The sequence below is a fragment of the Eptesicus fuscus genome, chromosome 17, assembly GCF_027574615.1.
Source record: "Eptesicus fuscus isolate TK198812 chromosome 17, DD_ASM_mEF_20220401, whole genome shotgun sequence".
Classification (NCBI taxonomy): Eukaryota; Metazoa; Chordata; class Mammalia; order Chiroptera; family Vespertilionidae; genus Eptesicus; species Eptesicus fuscus.
Genome location: NC_072489.1, coordinates 39,015,629 through 39,034,883, shown reverse-complemented (window position 1 = coordinate 39,034,883; position 19,255 = coordinate 39,015,629). Strand labels below are relative to the sequence as shown.

The following is a 19,255-nucleotide window of genomic DNA, read 5'->3' as shown; positions in this document are numbered from 1 at the left end:
TTGCGTTCTAAGGGATTTTTGACACCTCCTATTTTCTGATAATTTTATGTTGTCAGCCACCAAGGCGATTGGGCAGAAAAAAGATTCGCTGTGGGCAAAAGTGGCAGAACGAGATTTCAGCAGTAAGCTCAGAAAATCAAATTCTCTCTGAGCAGCAGTTTTTGCTACAAATAAGCAGGACAAGACAAATGTAGAAATTGTCAGCTGTGGTTGCTGTAATCAAGGCCTCGGTGGAGCTTTTCACAGCCAGATGGGCAAAACAAGTTTGCTGGGCGCTTCTTTCCTGGGTAGAGAAGGGTGCATGTGGTTGAAATAAATTTGTTGGCAGGTGGGGGATGGGGGAGGGGGGACTCTGATGAAATCACTAGGCATCAATGCCCTCTCTGTCGGCCTGGCCTCAGCTCACATGCTCTCCCTGCCCTGGTGCCCCCACCTCTGTAGCTCATCCTGCATGCCTCAGTCAGATTTATCTTGAATCAGGAACCTTCTGAACTTACTTTGGGTTTATGGCCTGAGAGAGGCAAGCACTGTGCCTTTGCCTGCATTCAAAGCCATCTTGTGGCCTGTGCATACCATCTAGCCAATGTTAGGTCCATGTACTCTTTAATACAACTTTTTCCACCAATGAACTGGACTTGGGCCTCTTCTTTGCTGTGTACCAAGCACTACCTGGAAATCACCTTGGCAACTGCAGTTGAATAGCTTGTTAATAGCCAAAGACATGGAAGACAGTAAGTTCTAGATGTAAATCAAGTGACGCCTAGCTAGTAAAGTCCATGAGAGTTAACTATTTGGAGCAAGAGTGGATGAATTTCTTTGCTTCTTATGGGAAGTTGAGTTATAGAGGGGATTGTGCTATTGAGGAAAGACAGGCCATGTAACTTCAGGAGAGAGAGGAAGTAGGTATAGTAAGCTTTTGAAAGGAGAGCCAGGGCTATAGTTGGAAAAAATAAATAAATCTGCAGCTACTCAGAGAAGCCAGCTGAGGATGAAAAGGTTTTGAGCCTCAGACGCTATTGCTGCTGCTGATCACGCTGATAGCACCTTCGGTTTATTGAGCACTTTCTAACACTGGGGTTGGCATTTGATGTGCTTGAATGATTTAGGGCTCACCATAACAGTGACATTGGGTGTTGTTATTCCCATTTTATAGATGAGGAAACTGAGGCTTGGCAGGGTTAACTGACCAACCTCAGAGCATGCATCCAGTACATGACAGAGCAGCAGCTGTGAATTCCAAGTGAGATTTATTCTTGAGTTCCTCTACACATTTGTAAAGGTATTTGTGGGTAAAGGGGTGTTGATGGGTGTCTTTGCTTCCTAAAGGCTCTTAGAAAATGCTGTGTGAGAGCTTACTCAGTTTAATTTAACCTCCCCCAATGAACATTCTCTATATAGAAGAAGTAAGTATCTACAGGGACCTTTCACCATCCAGGAAGAGGTGCTTTTGTCAGCATGTCCCCAGGTCTCTGCAGGTAGGTCCTGAAGTGTGGCATTCTCCTGGCGGGCACATGCAGCGGAGGGCAGTCTGCAGAGACTCTTCCATGCTGTCTTCAGTGATTCCTCCAGGTTTTGAGGCCGCTCCTCTTCTCTCCCCAATTAGAATCTAAGATCTTTGAGTGCAGGCACCATGTCTTACCTTGGTTGATAACTCGGATTATTTCATTACCATAGCTGGATAAAAATGTCCCCTAAAATTATTCATGTCTCTTTTTTAGGGCTGTCTATTCTCTGAACAACCTTCAGGCAGGGACTGTTTTGTGCCTCCTTGTGTGAGGGAGGCTCAGTGGAAAGAGCGCAGGGTTGGGAGCCAGTGCCAGGGTCTGTATCTCAGTTTTCCTGCTGGCTCCTGCAAGACTCTTGGTGAGTCTTTTAAGGAATGAAGAGATGGTTAATCTGTGCTCTATAGCATGGGCACAGGGCCTTGCACAGAATGCTGCATCATAGGAATGGTTTGGTTCCTCAAGAACTGGCCCTAAAGAGGTAGCAACTCTGAAGTCTCTCTCTCTCTCTCTCTCTCTCTCTCTCTCTCTCTCTCTCTCTCTCTCCCTCTCTCTCAAATACACATAACATAACATTTAGCATCTTAACTATTTTTTAAGCACAGAGCTCTGTGGTATTAAGTACATTCGCATTGTTGTGCAACCACCACCACCATCCATCTCCTTAACTCTTCTCATCTTGCAAAACAGAAACTCTATATCCATTCAACAATAACTCCCCATTCTCCCCCTGCCCCCCGGCTCCTGGCAACCAGTCTGCTTTCTGGCTCTGAGTTTGACTCTATAGCTACCGCATGTAAGTGGAATCATATACTCTTTAGCTTATTTCCCTGAGCATAATGTCCTCAAGGTTCATCCCTGATGCCATTATTGAGTGTCCTTCATTGCCTGGCTTTGCGTAGGAAGGCGGAGCCAGAGATGGATGTCTTGGTTCTTAGATGCCACTTCAGTGGGTAAACCCTGGGTTTTGTACAGGTAAATGTTGATAATATCAAGCTCACAATAAGATACACAGTGGTTATATTCATCAGTCTGTTAAAGCAGTAAACAAAAATATTAGGACTAGACCAGCACCTTCTTTGCTAGAATACTTTCCTTTTATAACACAACAATTTACAGTGCTTCATATGTTTTTAAATCTAACATTAGAAACACCTTATTAATTTAGGTATTATTCATTCCCTTCATTAAATAAACTCTGAGGCTGAGGAATTACGGGATTTCCCAATGTGCACAGCCCTGGCAAAAATAGAACTTTGTATCCTATATACAAAGAGTTGGGGAAGGGGCTCAGGGCTCTGGCAGAGCTTGGATTCAAACCCAGTTCTTTTCACCCTGTTTTGTTTGTTTGTTTTTTCAAAGCCACTAAGCACATACTCCAACTATTAGCATGATATATTTTTCTCCATCCATTTATTTTTCATCATGTGTGTCATTATAGTTAAAGTGGGTTTCTTACCCATAACATACAGCTGGGTCTTGTTTTTTGATTCATCCTGACAATGTCTTTTAATTGGTGCATTTAGACCTTCGGTGTTCAAAGTGATTTTTGATATAGTTGGATACACATAGAGCAAGTGTGTGTTTATGTATATATAGGCATACATATAAAGTTTTTATTTATTAGTATATAAATGTATAATAGATGCCAACCTATTTCCATCGTCTGGTCTGAGAGACAAGAAGATTTATTTTTAAAATACATTTTTATTGATTGTTTGCTATGAGCTTGGCACTATGTTGAATATTTTAGTGGTTTTAGCTTACTTTGAAGAAAACCTATATTTCAGAAATTTGCACTGTATTCTCAAATCTTGGATGCAGCCTTTTTACCTGATATATTAAAAAATTGCCTAAAATCGGTGCAAGATCCAATGACGAGAGTAGAGAAAGGTGGCTAATGGGATAGAGCTCGCTGAGGGTGGAGCCGGGGTCTTGTGTGCATACAGCCAGGCATTGATGACCTCTGCGGGCTCCGCAGGGGCCTGGCCTCAGGGATTATTGGTTCTGGGCCCGTCTGTGTGGGTTCCACCCCAGTTATTAAATAAATGCCACCAAGAAGAGAGGCCTCCTTAGAAAAGATAATGTTTTCAGTGTTTCATGTTGGCTTTTGGCGAGGTTAGTACACTTTCAGTAAAACTTGAAAACTTAAAGAAAACAAACAATTCCTGAATAAGCCAGTATTATGAACTGAGATATTTAAGTCCTTTTACTGAATGGATCTTCTGTTCCCACATTCCTGAGCATGGTATGGGCCTGCACTGCAGATGTCTGTATGATACATGATGTGGTAAAACATAGCCCTAGGAATTTTGTGGTTAAAAGTTGAACCGTGGTCTGTCTGCGAGAGTGGACACCTCGCCTGCCATATTAAACCTACCCTTCTTTCCCGCTCTCAAGCTCTAACCGACCCCCTTTCAGATTTTTTGTCCAGCCGCACACAGTGACATCTCAGTCTCCTTTACTTATACTGTAGCCTATGGCCCAGTAGTAGCTCTCCTGAGAACTCAGAATGCTGCCACTCATGCTTTCTCCACAGGTAGACATTGTGTGGTGGCCGCTTCAGAAGGCTTGCCTGTAATAGTTTGAGGTTCTGTGTTTACAATTTAAACAGAGCTAAAATGCTCTGCTTTTATCTGGTGAATTTGGGAATCTGCCCTGGTTTGAATTATCTAGATTGTCTAAGTGGGGGGTTCCAAATGTCCTGGATGCTGCAATTAGCTTTGTTTGGGCTCTGTAGACACAGCCATATTTGGGAAACACAAATGGGCCAGTTTTTGTATTCAAGACTTTCTGGGTTAACAATGCATGTTTAAGAAACTTGTGTGCCCAGAGTTGTACATATAAAGAGTTTGGGAAGGAGCTCAGGGCTCTGGAATGCCATGAAGCCGGGTTAGGAGCAGGGAATTGGCAGCGAGCGGGCCTAGGGAGCAATGGGGTCCTGTGTGTTGTCACCTGGCAGCCTCTGCTGACTATTTTAAGACAAAACCTTTTGGTGCAATTGCTTCTTTAGGAAATCTGGCGGAACATTCTAGTCGTTTTATTGCCCCCTGTCCTCATAAGACACTGCCTGGGAGTAGTTTGGCTTCATTAAACAAAAGCAATCACTGGCGATCCATGCTGGAATTCCACATTTGGGGCATTTGCCATTAGTTCTGTGGGAGATTGCACCACGCGGGCCGCCATGTTCTAATGGACAAGACTGTCAGTGGCATTTTTAAGCTTGCCTCCTAGAATTCTCTCTCGAAAGTTCTAAAGATTACACAATTGGGTATCAAATGCTAGGTGTGAAATTACCTTTCAGTAAAAAGGAAATGTATTATAACTACCTTATAAAAGGGCCTGAGCTCAGGGATTATTGATTGTGGGCCTGTCTGTGTCTGTTCCACACAGTTTGGAAAATATGAATGAAATAAAGTTACCAGTAATTCCATGTTACCGTATTATTACTAGAATTTGGGCATATTTCCTTTGAAATATATGCATGTGCATTGTTTCTTACATAATTATAATCACAAATGTCATAGAGACCTACACCCTGCCTTTTTCCCCTAATCTTAAGATAAGAAGTCTTTTCCCATGTTGCATGGTCCATATAGCTATTATTTTCATAACTATTCAACAGTCCACACAGGGAGTTGGGGAGTGGCCATGTAATGGTATGGTTCGCTGTCACTCAATACTAGAGTGTTACTAGGTTTTCGCGATTATTAATAAAGCTGTGGCAAGCTTCTCTGACTGCGTAGCTTTATTATTCGGTTCTTTTTCAGGCTCGATGCCTCTAATGCAGAAAGGGTCAGAGGAGCACAGCTCCTGATGCAGTGTGCTGCAAACAGCCTACCGTGGCTACTGGACCGGAACAGGCCAGTGTCTCTGCATCTGTCCACATTGAGTATTAATGTTTTTAAATTTGTGGACTAATTTAAGAAGTGGAAAAATGGTTAGTCATTATTTGAATATTTTGTTTGTTTGTTTGTTTTAATCAGGTTAAGTGAACATTTTCTCATAGATCTGTTTGTTGCTTGCATTTTTTCTTCTGGGAATGATTTCTTCATGCCTTTTAAATTTTTTTCTTGGTAGCCGAAACCGGTTTGGCTCAGTGGATAGAGCGTCGGCCTGCGGACTCAAGGGTCCCAGGTTCGATTCCGGTCAAGGGCATGTACCTTGGTTGCGGGCACATCCCCAGTAGGGAGGTGTGCAAGAGGCAGCTGATCGATGTTTCTCTCTCATCGATGTTTCTAACTCTCTATCCCTCTCTCTTCCTCTCTGTAAAAAAATCAATAAAATATATTTTAAAAAAAATATTTTTTCTTGGTAATAAGTATGAATACACTGTAGAATAAGGATATTAAACCTCTGTTAATATATAAATAATAAATGATTACAGGCTATCTCCTAAATTGTCTGAAGTGCAGATGATACTGCATTCATAAGACTTGAAGCTATTTTGGGCTGTATTTTGGTTGTTGGCAACTTTCTTTCTTTTAAATATATTTTTATTGATTTTAGAGATGAAGGGAGAGATAGAAACATCAATGATGAGAGAGAATCATTGACCGGTTGCCTTCCACACACTCCTCATGGGGATCGAGCCTGCCACCCAGGCATGTGCCCTGACCAGGAATCGAACCATGACCTCCTGGTTCATAGGTTGACACTGAGCCATACCAGCAGGGCATTGGCAATTTTCTTGGCAGAATCAACTTCGTATGCTGATTTAAAGGCTCCATTTAGGTATAAAAGGTAAACAATACCTGCCGATTTATTGGTAGTTAACTTTCTAGCCCAGCGTTCGCCAACTTTTCAGACCTCGTGGACCACCAGTGGTCCGCGGACCACCGGTTGGCGACCACTGTTTAGCCCCTCTCCACACGGACCTGGGATGAGAGTGGATGGTTTTAGTGGGACTTGGGCATGGGATTTCTGAATCCTGTGATTATAAATAGGTCTTATTAAAATGAGTTTCTTATCACTGTGAATTTTAATGGAGATTTAAAAACAAAACTAAATCAAAATAAAAACCTTCACTATTGTGGATCTGGCTACGGGGATTGGCCTTAAAGTTTGGGGAGGTGAGAGTAAGGGCATTAGTGGAAGTAACAAGATCAAAGACTCAGAAATGGGAAATCTTGTCAGTGTTCAGTAGGAATAACAAATGTGGAACACATGGAGTTTAGAGCGTATTGAGTATATGGGGGAAATGAGACTGGGAAAGTAATTGGAACCTCATCTTACAGGGTTTTGTGGTACATTACAAAGTTTGGACTTGATGTTTTAGACTAGTGTTTCCCAAAGTGTGACATTTGAGGTGATTTTAGAAGGTATGTCATTGAACGTTTAAAAATGTTAGTGTTTATTCATTCCTTGATTCTATGTCCCATGCAGAATTCATTCCTTTTCTTTCTGTGCTCCTGTAACACTTAGGTCAGATTGCTAGCAGAAGCGATACCCATCGTGTTATGTTTCAATGAGATATGTCTGTCTCCCTATAACTCTGATAGCCTCAAAGTCCACAGCTATGTCTGATTCATGTTGGGTCCTCTAGGCCAAACACTATCCTAGATGCATAGTGGCTGCTAAAGAAATGCTGTTTGGCCTGGCTGGTGTGGCTCACGTCCCAGCCGGTGTGGCTCAGCAGTTGAGCGTCAACCCAGAAACCAAGAGGTTGCTGGTTTGATTCCCAGTCAGGCCACATCCCTGGGTTGCGGGCTCGATCCCCAGTAGGGGGCGTGCAGGAGGCAGCTGATCAATGATGTTCTTCTCTCATCAGTGTTTCCATCTCTCTATCCCTCTCCCTTCCTCTTTCTCTAATAAACCAGTAAAAACATATTTAAAAAAGAAAAAAGAAATGCTATTTGAATGGTATCATTGGATCTGTGATTTAGGTACATTATTTTTCACTAGGAGTCTTACCACCTTTTTTCCTTTTGCCCTGTACTACCCAGCCAACCCCTCTGAGCTCATAGGGGTCAAGTAGATGTTTCTTCCCCATTGAAATCTGACCCAGGACCTCTTTCGCTGCTGAAGATAGAATGTGGGAGTACTGGACTCTTAGGGTGATTCTGAGCCTTATTAGGCTATTGTAATGGTCTAGGAATGAGGTGATAGACTAGAATGGTGAACATGCGGATGGAAAAGCAGAGGTGGCTGGGATACATGAGTCATGAAGATGGAAGAGATGACAAGACTAGGCAACTTATCCACCTTGGGTGGAGGGGGTGGCAAAGGAAAGAGGAGAAATTAGTGCACTCAGACACATGCGAGGGACAGGTATCCTTTCCACCAATATTAGTTGGGTGCTGACCCCGTGCTGGATGCGTTACTAGATGTTAGGATAGAGGTAAGCAACACTCTGTCCTGCCTGAAGGTGCTCACTGTGTGGTAGGTTTTGTGTATGAGGCCTGATTGGAGCAGCAGAGACCGGGAGGGAAGGTGGGGAGAGGTGGGTGATGGCCTTGGCTGGTCCTAGTAGTTTATCATCAGAACTTTGCATTGTTTGGTGCGTTATGGGGCAATATCAAAAGGGGAACATGGCACTGTCCAGTCATCAGCTGTGGAGGGCTGATTCTTATCTGGAATTCAGATTCTGTTGCCAGGTGGCCAAAGGTGCCCTGAGGCAGTTAGAAGAGGGATAGGAAAGTAGCTTACTAGGAGGACTATAAAGCAAGACAAAGGGAAGCTTTTTCTGAATCTGTTTTTGCACCTAAATAACAAGGGGAAGTTTATTTTTCTGGTTTACAAACTTTTTTTGTAGCCACAGAACCCATTTATCCAAGGAAAACTCAGGAAGTATAAATGAATGAAATCGGTAAAAGGACAGCTGCCCTGGTTGAAGTGAAAGGTGGGGAGAGGGTGGGCGGGCGCCTGCACTGTGGCCTGAGGAGGCTCATGGAACCTCCTTCTGATCTGAGTGGAAAGCCATGAAAATGGGCTGTGTAGCCTGCATGGATCCTCTGGTTCTACTATCCCAGATGAAATCCTCAGGGAGCAAGCGTGTCCTTGGAAAGGAATGACAACCACCAACCCAGGGCCCTCTGGCTCTTCAACTCCCAGAAGAACCCCAGAGGCCCCTTCCTAGAGGGCGGATACTCATGGCCCACGGTAAACCGGTCCACAGCGACACTTAGAAATCAGGACCCGAGAGCGTTGGTGGGAGGAGGAAGGAGTTAACTGTCCTCAGTTCGGTGGAAAGGTCAGCGAGGCCCTGATCAGTGCGGAATTCGTTGGGCTTGGCCGTGTGTGCACTGGAAACCTTTCTGAAGGCCATTTCAGATAATTGGTTAGAACGGAAACTGTGTTGGAGGGACTCCAGGAGGAAATGGGAGGAGGTGGGGGGTGGCCTTTCTGGTGTGTTTGCCTATTGCTCCCTCTCCAGAAGCATCGATCTTTTCACAGAAAGATTGTGTGTGGCCCTGGCCGGTTTGGCTCAGTGGATAGAGCGTCGGCCTGCGGACTGAAGGGTCCCGGGTTCGATTCCAGTCAAGGGCACATGCCCGGGTTGGACCTGTTTGGCTCAGTGGATAGAGTGTTGGCCTGCGGACTGAAGGGTCCCGGGTTCGATTCTGGTCAAGGGCATGTACCTTGGTTGCAGGCGCATCCCCAGTGGGGGGTGTGCAAGAGGCAACTGATCGAAGTTTCTCTCTCATCGATATTTCTAACTCTCTCTTCCTCTCCCTTCCTCTCTGTAAAAAAATCAATAAAATATATATTAAAAAAAAAAAAAAAGAAAAAGAAAGATTGTGTGTGTTGTGTTCTGAGCCCCCAACTGTGCTATGGGATTCCAGACTGAAGTTAATGTCAGGGTCGAGTTTATCCTAACTTCCTCCCCATGCAAGGAAGTGTTAATAGCACAGTGTTTTATCCTTTCTGGCTTTCTGAGGAGCCTCTGCACCCCCTCCAATAACGCAGAGAGTGCATTTGAAGAGAAATGACATTAATAGAGATTGAGAAGAGGATGAGCTATTGAAAAACTGGAGAAGCATGGCTTTGCTGGTGGTTTAAAGCAGTAAGTTTAAAGCAGTAAGGCTCTGTGAGCTGTCCCTGTGCTTTTCAAGCCTTTGGAAGTAGCTACAAATATATCAAGTCCCAGATTATATTTCAAAGCTAGAGTTTAACCAGAGTTCGGTCAGGGAGCCAGCTTCCTTTTAAGCATCTGCAGTGGAGTTAAGGAGGGTCTGGTTATCTTGGAGATAAGACTCCAAAGTAGGTTCTGAAGGCTAAATAGAGACAAGGGCAAAGTTCATGATTGAGCACCCACTGTATCCTTGCTCCTGAGGATGACATCTGGTCTCCACTCCTGTAACTTACAGTCCTGTGTTAGTGTGTGTGTTTGGGGCGTGGGGGGGCGTGGGGGGAGGCTCGTGGAGGCAAAATACCGCAGTGCATAGGAGAAGCTGGAGCGTGCTTTGTTGAGAGGTCAACCAAAGGCTCATTCTCCTCCACAACCTTTTGCTGGACCTTGAACTCACTCTTACAGGCAAACTCAATTCCTCCCTAGTCACATATCCCTGAACCACCCATATAAGGACTTTCTTTCCTTCCCCAACAAAAACCCATATTTAGTTATTGGATCCTATTTCAGCTGGAAGCAGGAGTATAACTTTTGCTTTTCAGTAATTATTCACTCTGTGTCATCTCAGAATTATAGGGTCGTGGAGTGAGGGAGGGACCATACCGAACTGTTAACTATCCAGATGCATTCTTAACAAGTCTGGCTACTTCACATCTTGTTCTTCTGGTGGAATGCTTATGTGGATGCTGCGATGCTTTGACCAAGTATGGTAGGTCCCATGGCCCAAGGAGTGGAATGGTGGCTGGACCCTTACTGGCCCACCCTAGCTGTGATATTGTGTAGGTTCCTGCAACCCATTGGGGGAATAGCTGTCTGGTTTTGTCACTAGTTGGCACTGTTCATCTTTTTGGCTTTTACCCAAAGGTGCCCCTTGGAGGGGACACATGGGAGAAATTCCAAAGAGGCGCCATCATGTTCAGAACCAAATCAGCTCTCTACAGCTTAGTTTTAAAACAAATATTAAGTGTCACAGGTTTTTTATGTAAAATAAACTCTCACATTCTACATATGATTGTAATAGCTTGTACTATCTATAATAATAAAAGCATAATATGCTAATTAGACCAGATGTCCTTACAGACGAAGCCAGGGCTGCGAGGGCCGATCCCCTTGCATGAATTTCGTGCATCGAGCCTCTAGTGTCTAAATAAACAGCAAGGACTGGATTATGACTTTCAAAAAGCTCTTGGCGTTCTTCTGGTCAGGCTCAATTTGTGCAGCTTCCGGATGCATCTTCGCTGACAAAACCATTTGCCGAGCCACGTGGGATTCAGATCTGGCTGGTCTTACTGCAGAGGGATGAAGGTTCTCCTCTCCCAGCGAAACCTTAGGGATGCCCTCCTCCTCCTCGTCTTTCTTGGTCAGGGTTTTTGGGTTGCAAACGACCAGAAACCACCTCTGGTCAACTCACACTGAAAAGGGATTTATTGGCAAAATCTCAGGTAGTTCTGAGTTTATGGGAGGCGGGGGAATGGCACTCAGAACAGGGCAGGAATTCAAGGAGGCTGAGTTGGCTGGAATCAGAGCCAGAATCAGGCTCTGGAATAGTCTGGATAGGGTGTCACTGCTGTTGCCACCCCTGTTGCCATCCTTGGCACAGCTGCCACTGCCATTCTTGCTGCAGTTTTTATTTTAAACGGCCACTGCGTCTTTTGTGTCACCTGCTGCAGATTCAATCCATCACCAAGTGACAACAGCAGAACGTACCTCCCCCAGAAGTCTTTGTGTGCAGAGCTGGTACTCACCTATGCATCATCATTGACACCTGCTGTCATACTAGTTCTTAAAATATCAAAACAGTGTCCTACCTACCAGCCTGGGCCCATTCTCTTCCAGCTTCTTACAACCAGCCACTGCATGGTTAGCACCTGGCACAGGGAGGGGTGCCCCGAGACGGCCTCAGCTGGCGTCTGCTGTGGTGGTGGACATTGTGGCAAAGTGATGGGTAGTATATTGGATATTAGCCCTGACCGTGTGTATTTAAGATTAGTTTGTAAGTAAGAGGGGCCGACACTTAGAAATCACCAGAATCTATGTTAAGAAATATAAAATGCACAAAGGGCTACCCACTCATCATGTGTGAGACGAGGCATCCTTTGTGTTTGGTTTATAAAACGTTTTCATTCATCTCTCCCCATAGCACAATGCTGTTGTGCTATGTACTTATTTACAAAATTAAGATGAATTAAAGTAAATTATACAGAGGGAATTGGTAATTGAATTATGTCATGTTAATACTATGAAATATTATACAGCCACTAAAATTATGGATTTAATGACTGTAGAAGTCCAGGAAATGTTCATGAAATATTTAATTTAAAAGTTAGAACACAAAACTGCTCAGACATATGGTTACAACTATGTAAGTGCTATTTATACAAATAGATGGAGGTAGAAAGGACTGTAAAGGAATAGAAGTTCTTTCTGTTAAGATAGCTCTGTGGTTGAATAATACCATTTCTTAAATAATGCTTTAAAAAATAAATAAAACCTTAACATAAAAAAGTTGATTACCAAAATAATGTTTTACATGAAAATGTTTGGATGCTATTACCACAGCCCTTTTGGTCCTGGGAAGCAAATCGATGTATCATCAAACCAGGGTTGGAAACCACTGGGGCATTCAGAACACAGGTTGTGTTCTTGACTGAGAGAACACATGTTTCCACCGCTTAGAGAGTGATCTGAGGGGGCTGTTGAAGGTCATGGGTCGTCTCAGGTGTATTGACAGTGACAGAGGCAAAGTTCGTGCTGATTTGGGCTGCACAGGACTTGGAGTGATTTCCTTGTTGCCTTGAGCATTCTGCTCGGTCAATTCCAAGGACAGCAAGGCAGCCACCTAGAAAGGAAACAGGTGCCCATGTTAAAAAGGAAACTAAAGCTTGTCTCCTTGTGCAGAGCCTCAGGCCATACCTTGACCTTCTTGCTACAGAATGTACGCACCTGAGAGTTGATTTCCTCTATATCATTGCTTCTCACACCCTAAAGGGCATAGGGACCAGCTGGGGATCTTTTCAAAATGCAGATTCTAACTCAGTTGGTGTAGAGTCAGAGTTTTCTGCATTTTTAATAAGCTCCCAGCTGATGCCAGTGCGCTGGTGTGCGGACCACACCTGCAATAGCATGGTTCCACTTATCCCAAAGACGTGCTTTTCAGATGGCCCTTCATATGTGTTCAGCGACGCCTGGCTATTGGGAATATGTGTAAGACCTGTGCTTTGAGCACCACAAAACACTGCTGGGAGAAACTAAAGACTGCAGAAAGGGAGAGATTGTCTATTCTCATGAACCGGAAAATCCAACATGGTTAAAATTTCCCCCAGCTTAATCTATAGATTCAACATGATCACAATAAAAATTCCGGCAGGCTTTTTGTTTTTGTTTTTGGTAAAAGTTGAAAGATGATTCTACACTTTATATGAAAATGCAGAGGACCTAGAAAAGCCAAAACGATTTTGAAAAAGAACGAAGTTAGAAGACTCATGCTACCTGATTTCAACACTTACTATAAAGCTATAGTAATCAAGACAGTGAGTTATTGGATAAAGACAGATCAGTGGGACAGAATGAAGTCCAGAAATAGGCCCACATATATGTGGCCAAATGCTGAATTGTGTTATGCTTAGCAAGAGAATCTACACAGAAGATTACATGCACTATGATACCATTTATATGAAGTTCTAGGAAAGAAGAAACTAATGACATTACTGGTGATGAGACCATACCAACTGAGAGGGTTATTCATTTAAGTGTCAGTGGTGAGTGTAGTGCCTAAGAGCCTGGGCTTTCAAGTCAGGCTGTCTGGGTTCCAGTAGCAACTCTCTGTTCACCTCTCTGCGCCTCGGTTTCCTCACCTGTATGAAATAACACAGTGTTAGTGCTTGCCTTGTAGGGTCATTGTGAGGATCAAGTGAATTAATATAATTAAAGCATCTTGAACATTTCCCTGTGCTTTGTAAGCTATATTTATTGCTGCTGCTCTTGTTATTATTAACCTCCAATAATATTGTGATTTCACCTTTCTCCTAAAACTTGTTCTTTCCTCCACCCTCTCCATGACCCATGTGCACTCATGTAACTCTAGGGTTTTATTTGAATACTAGAGGCCCAGTGCACAACATTCGTGCACGGGGGGTGGGGTGGTGGGGGAGAGGGAGGGGGTCCCTCAGCCTGGCCTGCGCCCTCTCGCCAGCCATGAGCCCAGCTTCTGGTTGAGTGGTCCTCCCTCTGTGGGAGTGCCCTGACCACCACGGGGCAGCTCCTGCGTTGAGCGTCTGCCCCCTGGTGGTCAGTGCACATCATAGTGACCGGTCGTTCTGCCGTTCGGTCGATTTGCATATCAGGGTTTTATTATATAGGATTAGAGCTGAGTGGATAGTATTGAAATCAAATACGGGCAACAAAACTGTGGCCAAGGTGGTTGAGTGGCATGCCCACGGTCATGTTAGTACGTAGCAGACCAGAAGCTTGGCCAAGTTGACTCCTGGTTCAGCTCTGTTTTATCAAGGATGTATGTGTTGTTTTTTCCTTTTCAATGTGAGCCACCAGGACTTATCTCGAACCTGCCATTCATCGGTTTCATTGTGTGGTTTTGTTTTTCTGCAGAGCAGTGCCGAGCCCCAGTTGCAGAAGACTTGTCACCACCATGAGCTCTGGTAAGTCATTTAAAACCCCTTTTCTTCTGGACAAATCTACAAAACTGGGCAGTTTCCCCAGATTTCCCGCTTACTCTGAAGCTTCCAACTACATTTCATTTTTTATTTTGAGACCTGGGTAAGTGCCAGAGCTTTGTCATAAATCGTCGTCATCACTATCATCACAGGCATTGTTGAGGATTTATTCTCTACCACGTGACAGGAACTATGCTATACACTTTACATTCATGTGTCCTCATCTTCGTAATAGCTTCCTTTCTCTCTATTTTTAACAACTTTATGGAGGTATAATTGGCATACAGTAAACTGTGGATCTTTTAAGTATACAATTTGATAAATTTTGACATGTATACACCTCAGTGGCATTTCTTAATCTCATTGAGTGCAGCACCAAAGGACTATAATTGCCCCTGGGTGCAAGCTAATCTAACACTTCCTTCATCCAGGCTGACGGAGCAGTTTGCTCCCCTTTTGCTATGCCTGTGGTAGTAAAAATCAAGACCTACACAAATGACCAGTTTTGATTATATTGAATTTAGAGCTGAGGTGGAAAGCAGGGGCTAGGGAAGATGGGAAATGGAACAAGCCCCTGCTCATTGTGCAGCCAGGAGTTTGAGGCAGAGAAGTTTCCATCTGGAGATTAAGGCCTGTCTGCCTCAGCCTCTGAGCCCGCCTCGGCCACTGAACCCGCCTCGGCCACTGAGCCCACCTCAGTCAATGAGCCCGCCTCGGCCACTGAGCCCACCTCAGTCAATGAGCCCGCCTCGGCCACTGAACCCACCTCGGCCACTGAGCCCGCCTCAGCCACAGGGCCCGCCTCGGCCACTGGGCCCGCCTCGGCCACTGAGCCCACCTCAGTCAATGAGCCCGCCTCGGCCACTGAACCCACCTCGGCCACTGAGCCCGCCTCGGCCACTGAGCCCGCCTCGGCCACTGAACCCGCCTCGGCCACTGGGCCCGCCTCGGCCACTGAGCCCGCCTCGGCCACAGGGTCCGCCTGGAGCCTCCCGTGACCTGTAGGCAGTGGGGGTGAGGGGGATGACCAAGGGACTAGCTTATTCAGGGTGTTCCAATCCTGCGTTATTTCCAGCATGTTCCAGAAATCTGAGGATGAGAAGTCTTTCCACGTATTTACATACAGTGCCCTTTTAGCCAGGCCCTAAACGGGAGGATGTGTGTGCTTAGGACTGAGGAGGGCTCTGGGTGGGATAGCTCAGGGCCACACCTCGGGCACCACTCTGTGACCTTGGGCCTGTGGTGGACCCTCTGCATTCTCTTCCGTAAAACACATCCTAAAAGCACCAACTCACGGGGATTGTGTGAGGATTAAGTGGGGCGTTGCTCCCTAAGTACCAGGCGCAAGGCTCGGCTGGTCTTCTGTCCATGGGTTCCCAGCTCCGATGTCCTCCTTGCGAGGGGGGGACTTGCCCCTGATGCCTTCGGTGCTCTTGTGCATAAGAGGCTGCACACCTTTTCCCTCCAAGGGGCTCAGGTACTGCCAGCAGCTCCTGCTTTGTAACGCTTTTTTGTTTTTGTTGTCATTTTTTTAAACGTTGGCTCTGCAGCCTAAAGTTGTTTTGTTCTTCTAATGTCAAAATTAGCCCAAACTGGCATTGCTACCTACTCCTGGCAAAATAAGGGCAGAGGAAGTAGGAAGGGAGGGCCGGGCCGGAGGGCGAGGGTGTGGAAGTGCCTGAGGGAGGTCTCCCTGCTTCTCCCTCTCCCTCTCGGGTGTGGTGCTAGAAGGAGGCTTTTCACAGCCAGAGTCCAAAAAGTCTGGACCCTCTGACCTGATAACCCCACTCTTGGGAATTTCTGTCTTAATTCCAAGAAAACAAAAACACCACCCACATGAAGGTGGGGACTCTAGGTTCATGCTGTATTTACATGGTGGAGTATTATGCCGCTATTAAAAATGATCATTAGGAAGAAAGCTGTTCTGTGGGAAATATTTCTTTTAACCTCTGCTGGACAGAGCAGCATGAAAACAGCTTTTGCCTTCTCTCCTGGACCAGACAACACACAATTCTCAGAATTCTCCCATGACGCCCAAGGGGGCCCATCTCCAGGCCTGAGAGAGCCCACATGTCCCCAGCACCTCCCACCGGGTGGGACTCAACAAATGTTGGGGAGTCCTTATCACTAGCCTCATGCTTCTTTCTTTCTTCCAGAATGTGACGTTGGCGCTTCTAAAGCCGTGGTGAACGGTTTGGCACCAGGCAGCAATGGGCAGGACAAAGGTAAGGCTTTTAAAGGGAAGCCCGGCTTGGTACTGGGAAGCATTTCTAGAAGGGGCAGGATACCGGGGCGGGACCACCTGCCCACTGGGAATAGCCATGGTCCAATCGGGCCCTTTACTGGAGACCTGTTTCCCACACTGAGTTTCTGAGACCGTGAGCATGATCTTGCATCTCAGGAGTCTGAGGCTGCTGCTTCCCACTGTGACGTGACTGATTAAAAACTGTCCCTTGCTCACAGGGTGTTTCAAATAGCAGATCAAATACACAGACCGAGGTGTACCTCCTGCCTCCTGCATATGGCATTTATCAGCCTGAAGTTTTCCTCACCGGCATTTCACCTTCATAGCCCCGACCCTGAGGCAAGAGCCTTAGTTGCTGAAATAAATGATTTCCGTGGCATTCATTTCATGCACATCCTCTCATATTTTCAGTTTTTAAAAATTTTAGGATGAAAGATTTAAGTGTGAAATGAGTGATGGAGAAGATGACCTTTGAGGTCCCATTTGCCCTGTCATCTCTCATCCCGAATGTCTCGGTGTGGCTGCCCAAGTAGCCGGCAGCAGGGCTTCCCGTGCACTTCTGCAGCGAGGTGTGGGTTGGGGTGATAAGATACAGACATCTCAGGAGGTCCTTTGTCCTTATGGGTGTGTCTAGAAAACACAGGCATTGCATGATCTGCAGTATTTATTCCTGCTTCAAATTCTGGGTGCCAGCGATTCTCTCCATGTCACCCCACTAAATTTTAGGCTGTCAGAGAGGGAGGGCAGAAGTCCTATCATTGGGCCTTTAAGTAACTTCAGAGAGTTTGACGTGTTTGGCTTTTGTAATTTTAGGCTGGCTAAGCCAAGTGTTCCTTTTGCGACAAGGCCAAATGCAGAGTCAGAAGGAAGAGCTGGAGAGGGAAGGCATAGAGAGCGGAGGGGTGGGGCGTGGGGCGGTGGTTTGGGGCGGTTCCTCTGGCAAGAGGTGTCCTGCTGCCGGCCTGTTCTTGCCTCCCTGCTGGCCGTCCTCCTACACTCAGGGTGTGGGGCCGTGTTCTCGGGGTCCTGGACAATCAGGCGGAGTTGCACCGGGGGAAGTTGAAGGGCGGTGCCTGTGGAGTGGCTCCAGGGGAGGCTTTAGTGGCTCCAGGAGAGGATGGACTCTGATGCTTTTAAAACCTGTGGTGCCAGCAACACCGTCAGTCCCTGTGAATTCACTTAAGGAAGAGGCTCAGGGGCGTGGGGGGAGGGCGGCAGATGGCGGTGGTTTCTGCTCTCTCTTCAGTAAAAATCACCTTTGGTTGGGAGGAGGAGGCAGATGCAACCCACAGGTCATCCTGGTGGCCCAAGGAGGTCCCCGAACCCAGTGCCTGGACAGTGAGCTCTCGCCTCAGCCTCTTCCCTTGAGAGCCGGGTGACTCTGAGCAGCTCTCTGAGCCTCTGGCTTCTTCCTCTGAAAATGATAACATAACAGAAGTCTCCCACCAGCCAGTCTCCCCGCTGGTCTTAAAGAGCAGTGAATAAACAGGATTGCTGCGAGAGCATGTTTGTGCCTTCACACGTGCAGCCCTTGCCGCGCCCCATGAGTTATCCCGGCTCTTCAAGCTCAGCCGGGGTCAGATCCCGGGCTGCGCACTTGGGTGCTGCCCTTGTCTTGAACATGCACTTGGACACTTGGCAACCTCTTGCCCGAGAAAGGGTGGGTTGAAGCAAGACCATCTGCTGCCCGACAGATGGGGGTTCTGATTTGCGTGGGGACAGAGGGCTATACTTGTCAGAGCAGGCACAGGACCCCAGAAGGTACGATTCTGTGGAAGCAGTTGAGATGGCTGAAAGAACCAGGCAACTCACAGACCGGTCCCTTTCCTTCCTCCACTCACCTGGGGCCGGAGCCATAGCTCTCCTTCTCGAAGCCCCTCCCCCCAACCCAGCACAGACACCCCAGCATCCTTTCAGGGGCCCCTTGGACCCTGATTCTCTCCCCTTCCTCTGTTTGCCAGGCCATCTGCATCTCTAACTCTTGGCAAGTTCCTGGTGTGGCAGGAGGTACAGAGACACTGACCAACTGCACGCGGGCACCGGTAGGAGGGAGGGTTCTGCCGTCTTGGCACAGAACTCCAAAGAGAGAAAGCAGGTTATTTCAAATCACTGCATCTACTGCTCTTTCTAGTGTTCTTTCCATGTGGGCGACTTCCTCCTATTGTCCCTGCCGAGTTCCTCAACTGCCTGAGTGTTTCCCAAATGTCCTTCCTGGAGGCACCACTTACCCTTTTGTGTTTGCAGCAACCACCGACCCCTCACGCGCACGCTCTATTTCTGCTGTTAAAATAATTCCTGTGAAGACAGTGAAAAGCTCTCCAGGCCTAGTACTCCCTCCAGGTACCTCTCCTTGGGTTGGTTTCTTCTTTTAATTGTGAGCAGATCATGCATGGTGTTTCTTCTTTCCTTCTAACAAAGATTGGAGGCTTAATCCTTGCATGCTTAGGAACCACTCCTCCTCACTTCCTCGGTTGGTTTCCTTTCTGTGTGTGTGTGTGTGTGTGTGTGTGTGTGTGTGTGTGTGTGTGTGTGTTTCTGTGAGCCAGCCAGCCTGGAGACAAACTGACAGCTACCTTGTGCCCCTTGCCCTCTTTAGGAGAAGGGTCACCCAGAGGCTAAGCATTTACTCTGTGCAGGTCTGAGGTACAGGGACTTCTTAGGCTCTCCCTAGAGGGGTCCAGCTCCCAGTACTTTACTTAGAACTCCAGTCTCCCCGAGAATTCACGTGGCCGCACAGGGACCCTCTGAATTGGGCTGACCTTGGAAA

General features: G+C 46.3%; 1 protein-coding gene across 1 annotated transcript in view; it reads left to right on the top strand.

Annotated features, from left to right (window-relative positions):
• Positions 1-19,255, top strand: part of SORBS1 (sorbin and SH3 domain containing 1) — a 217,063-nt gene that overhangs the window by 94,364 nt on the left and 103,444 nt on the right. The window contains exons 2-3 of the mRNA XM_054728616.1: positions 14,179-14,228; positions 16,400-16,468. Coding sequence (XP_054584591.1) covers positions 14,219-14,228; positions 16,400-16,468 — 79 coding nt within the window. The 5' untranslated portion in view covers positions 14,179-14,218. The remainder of the gene's footprint in view (positions 1-14,178; positions 14,229-16,399; positions 16,469-19,255) is intronic.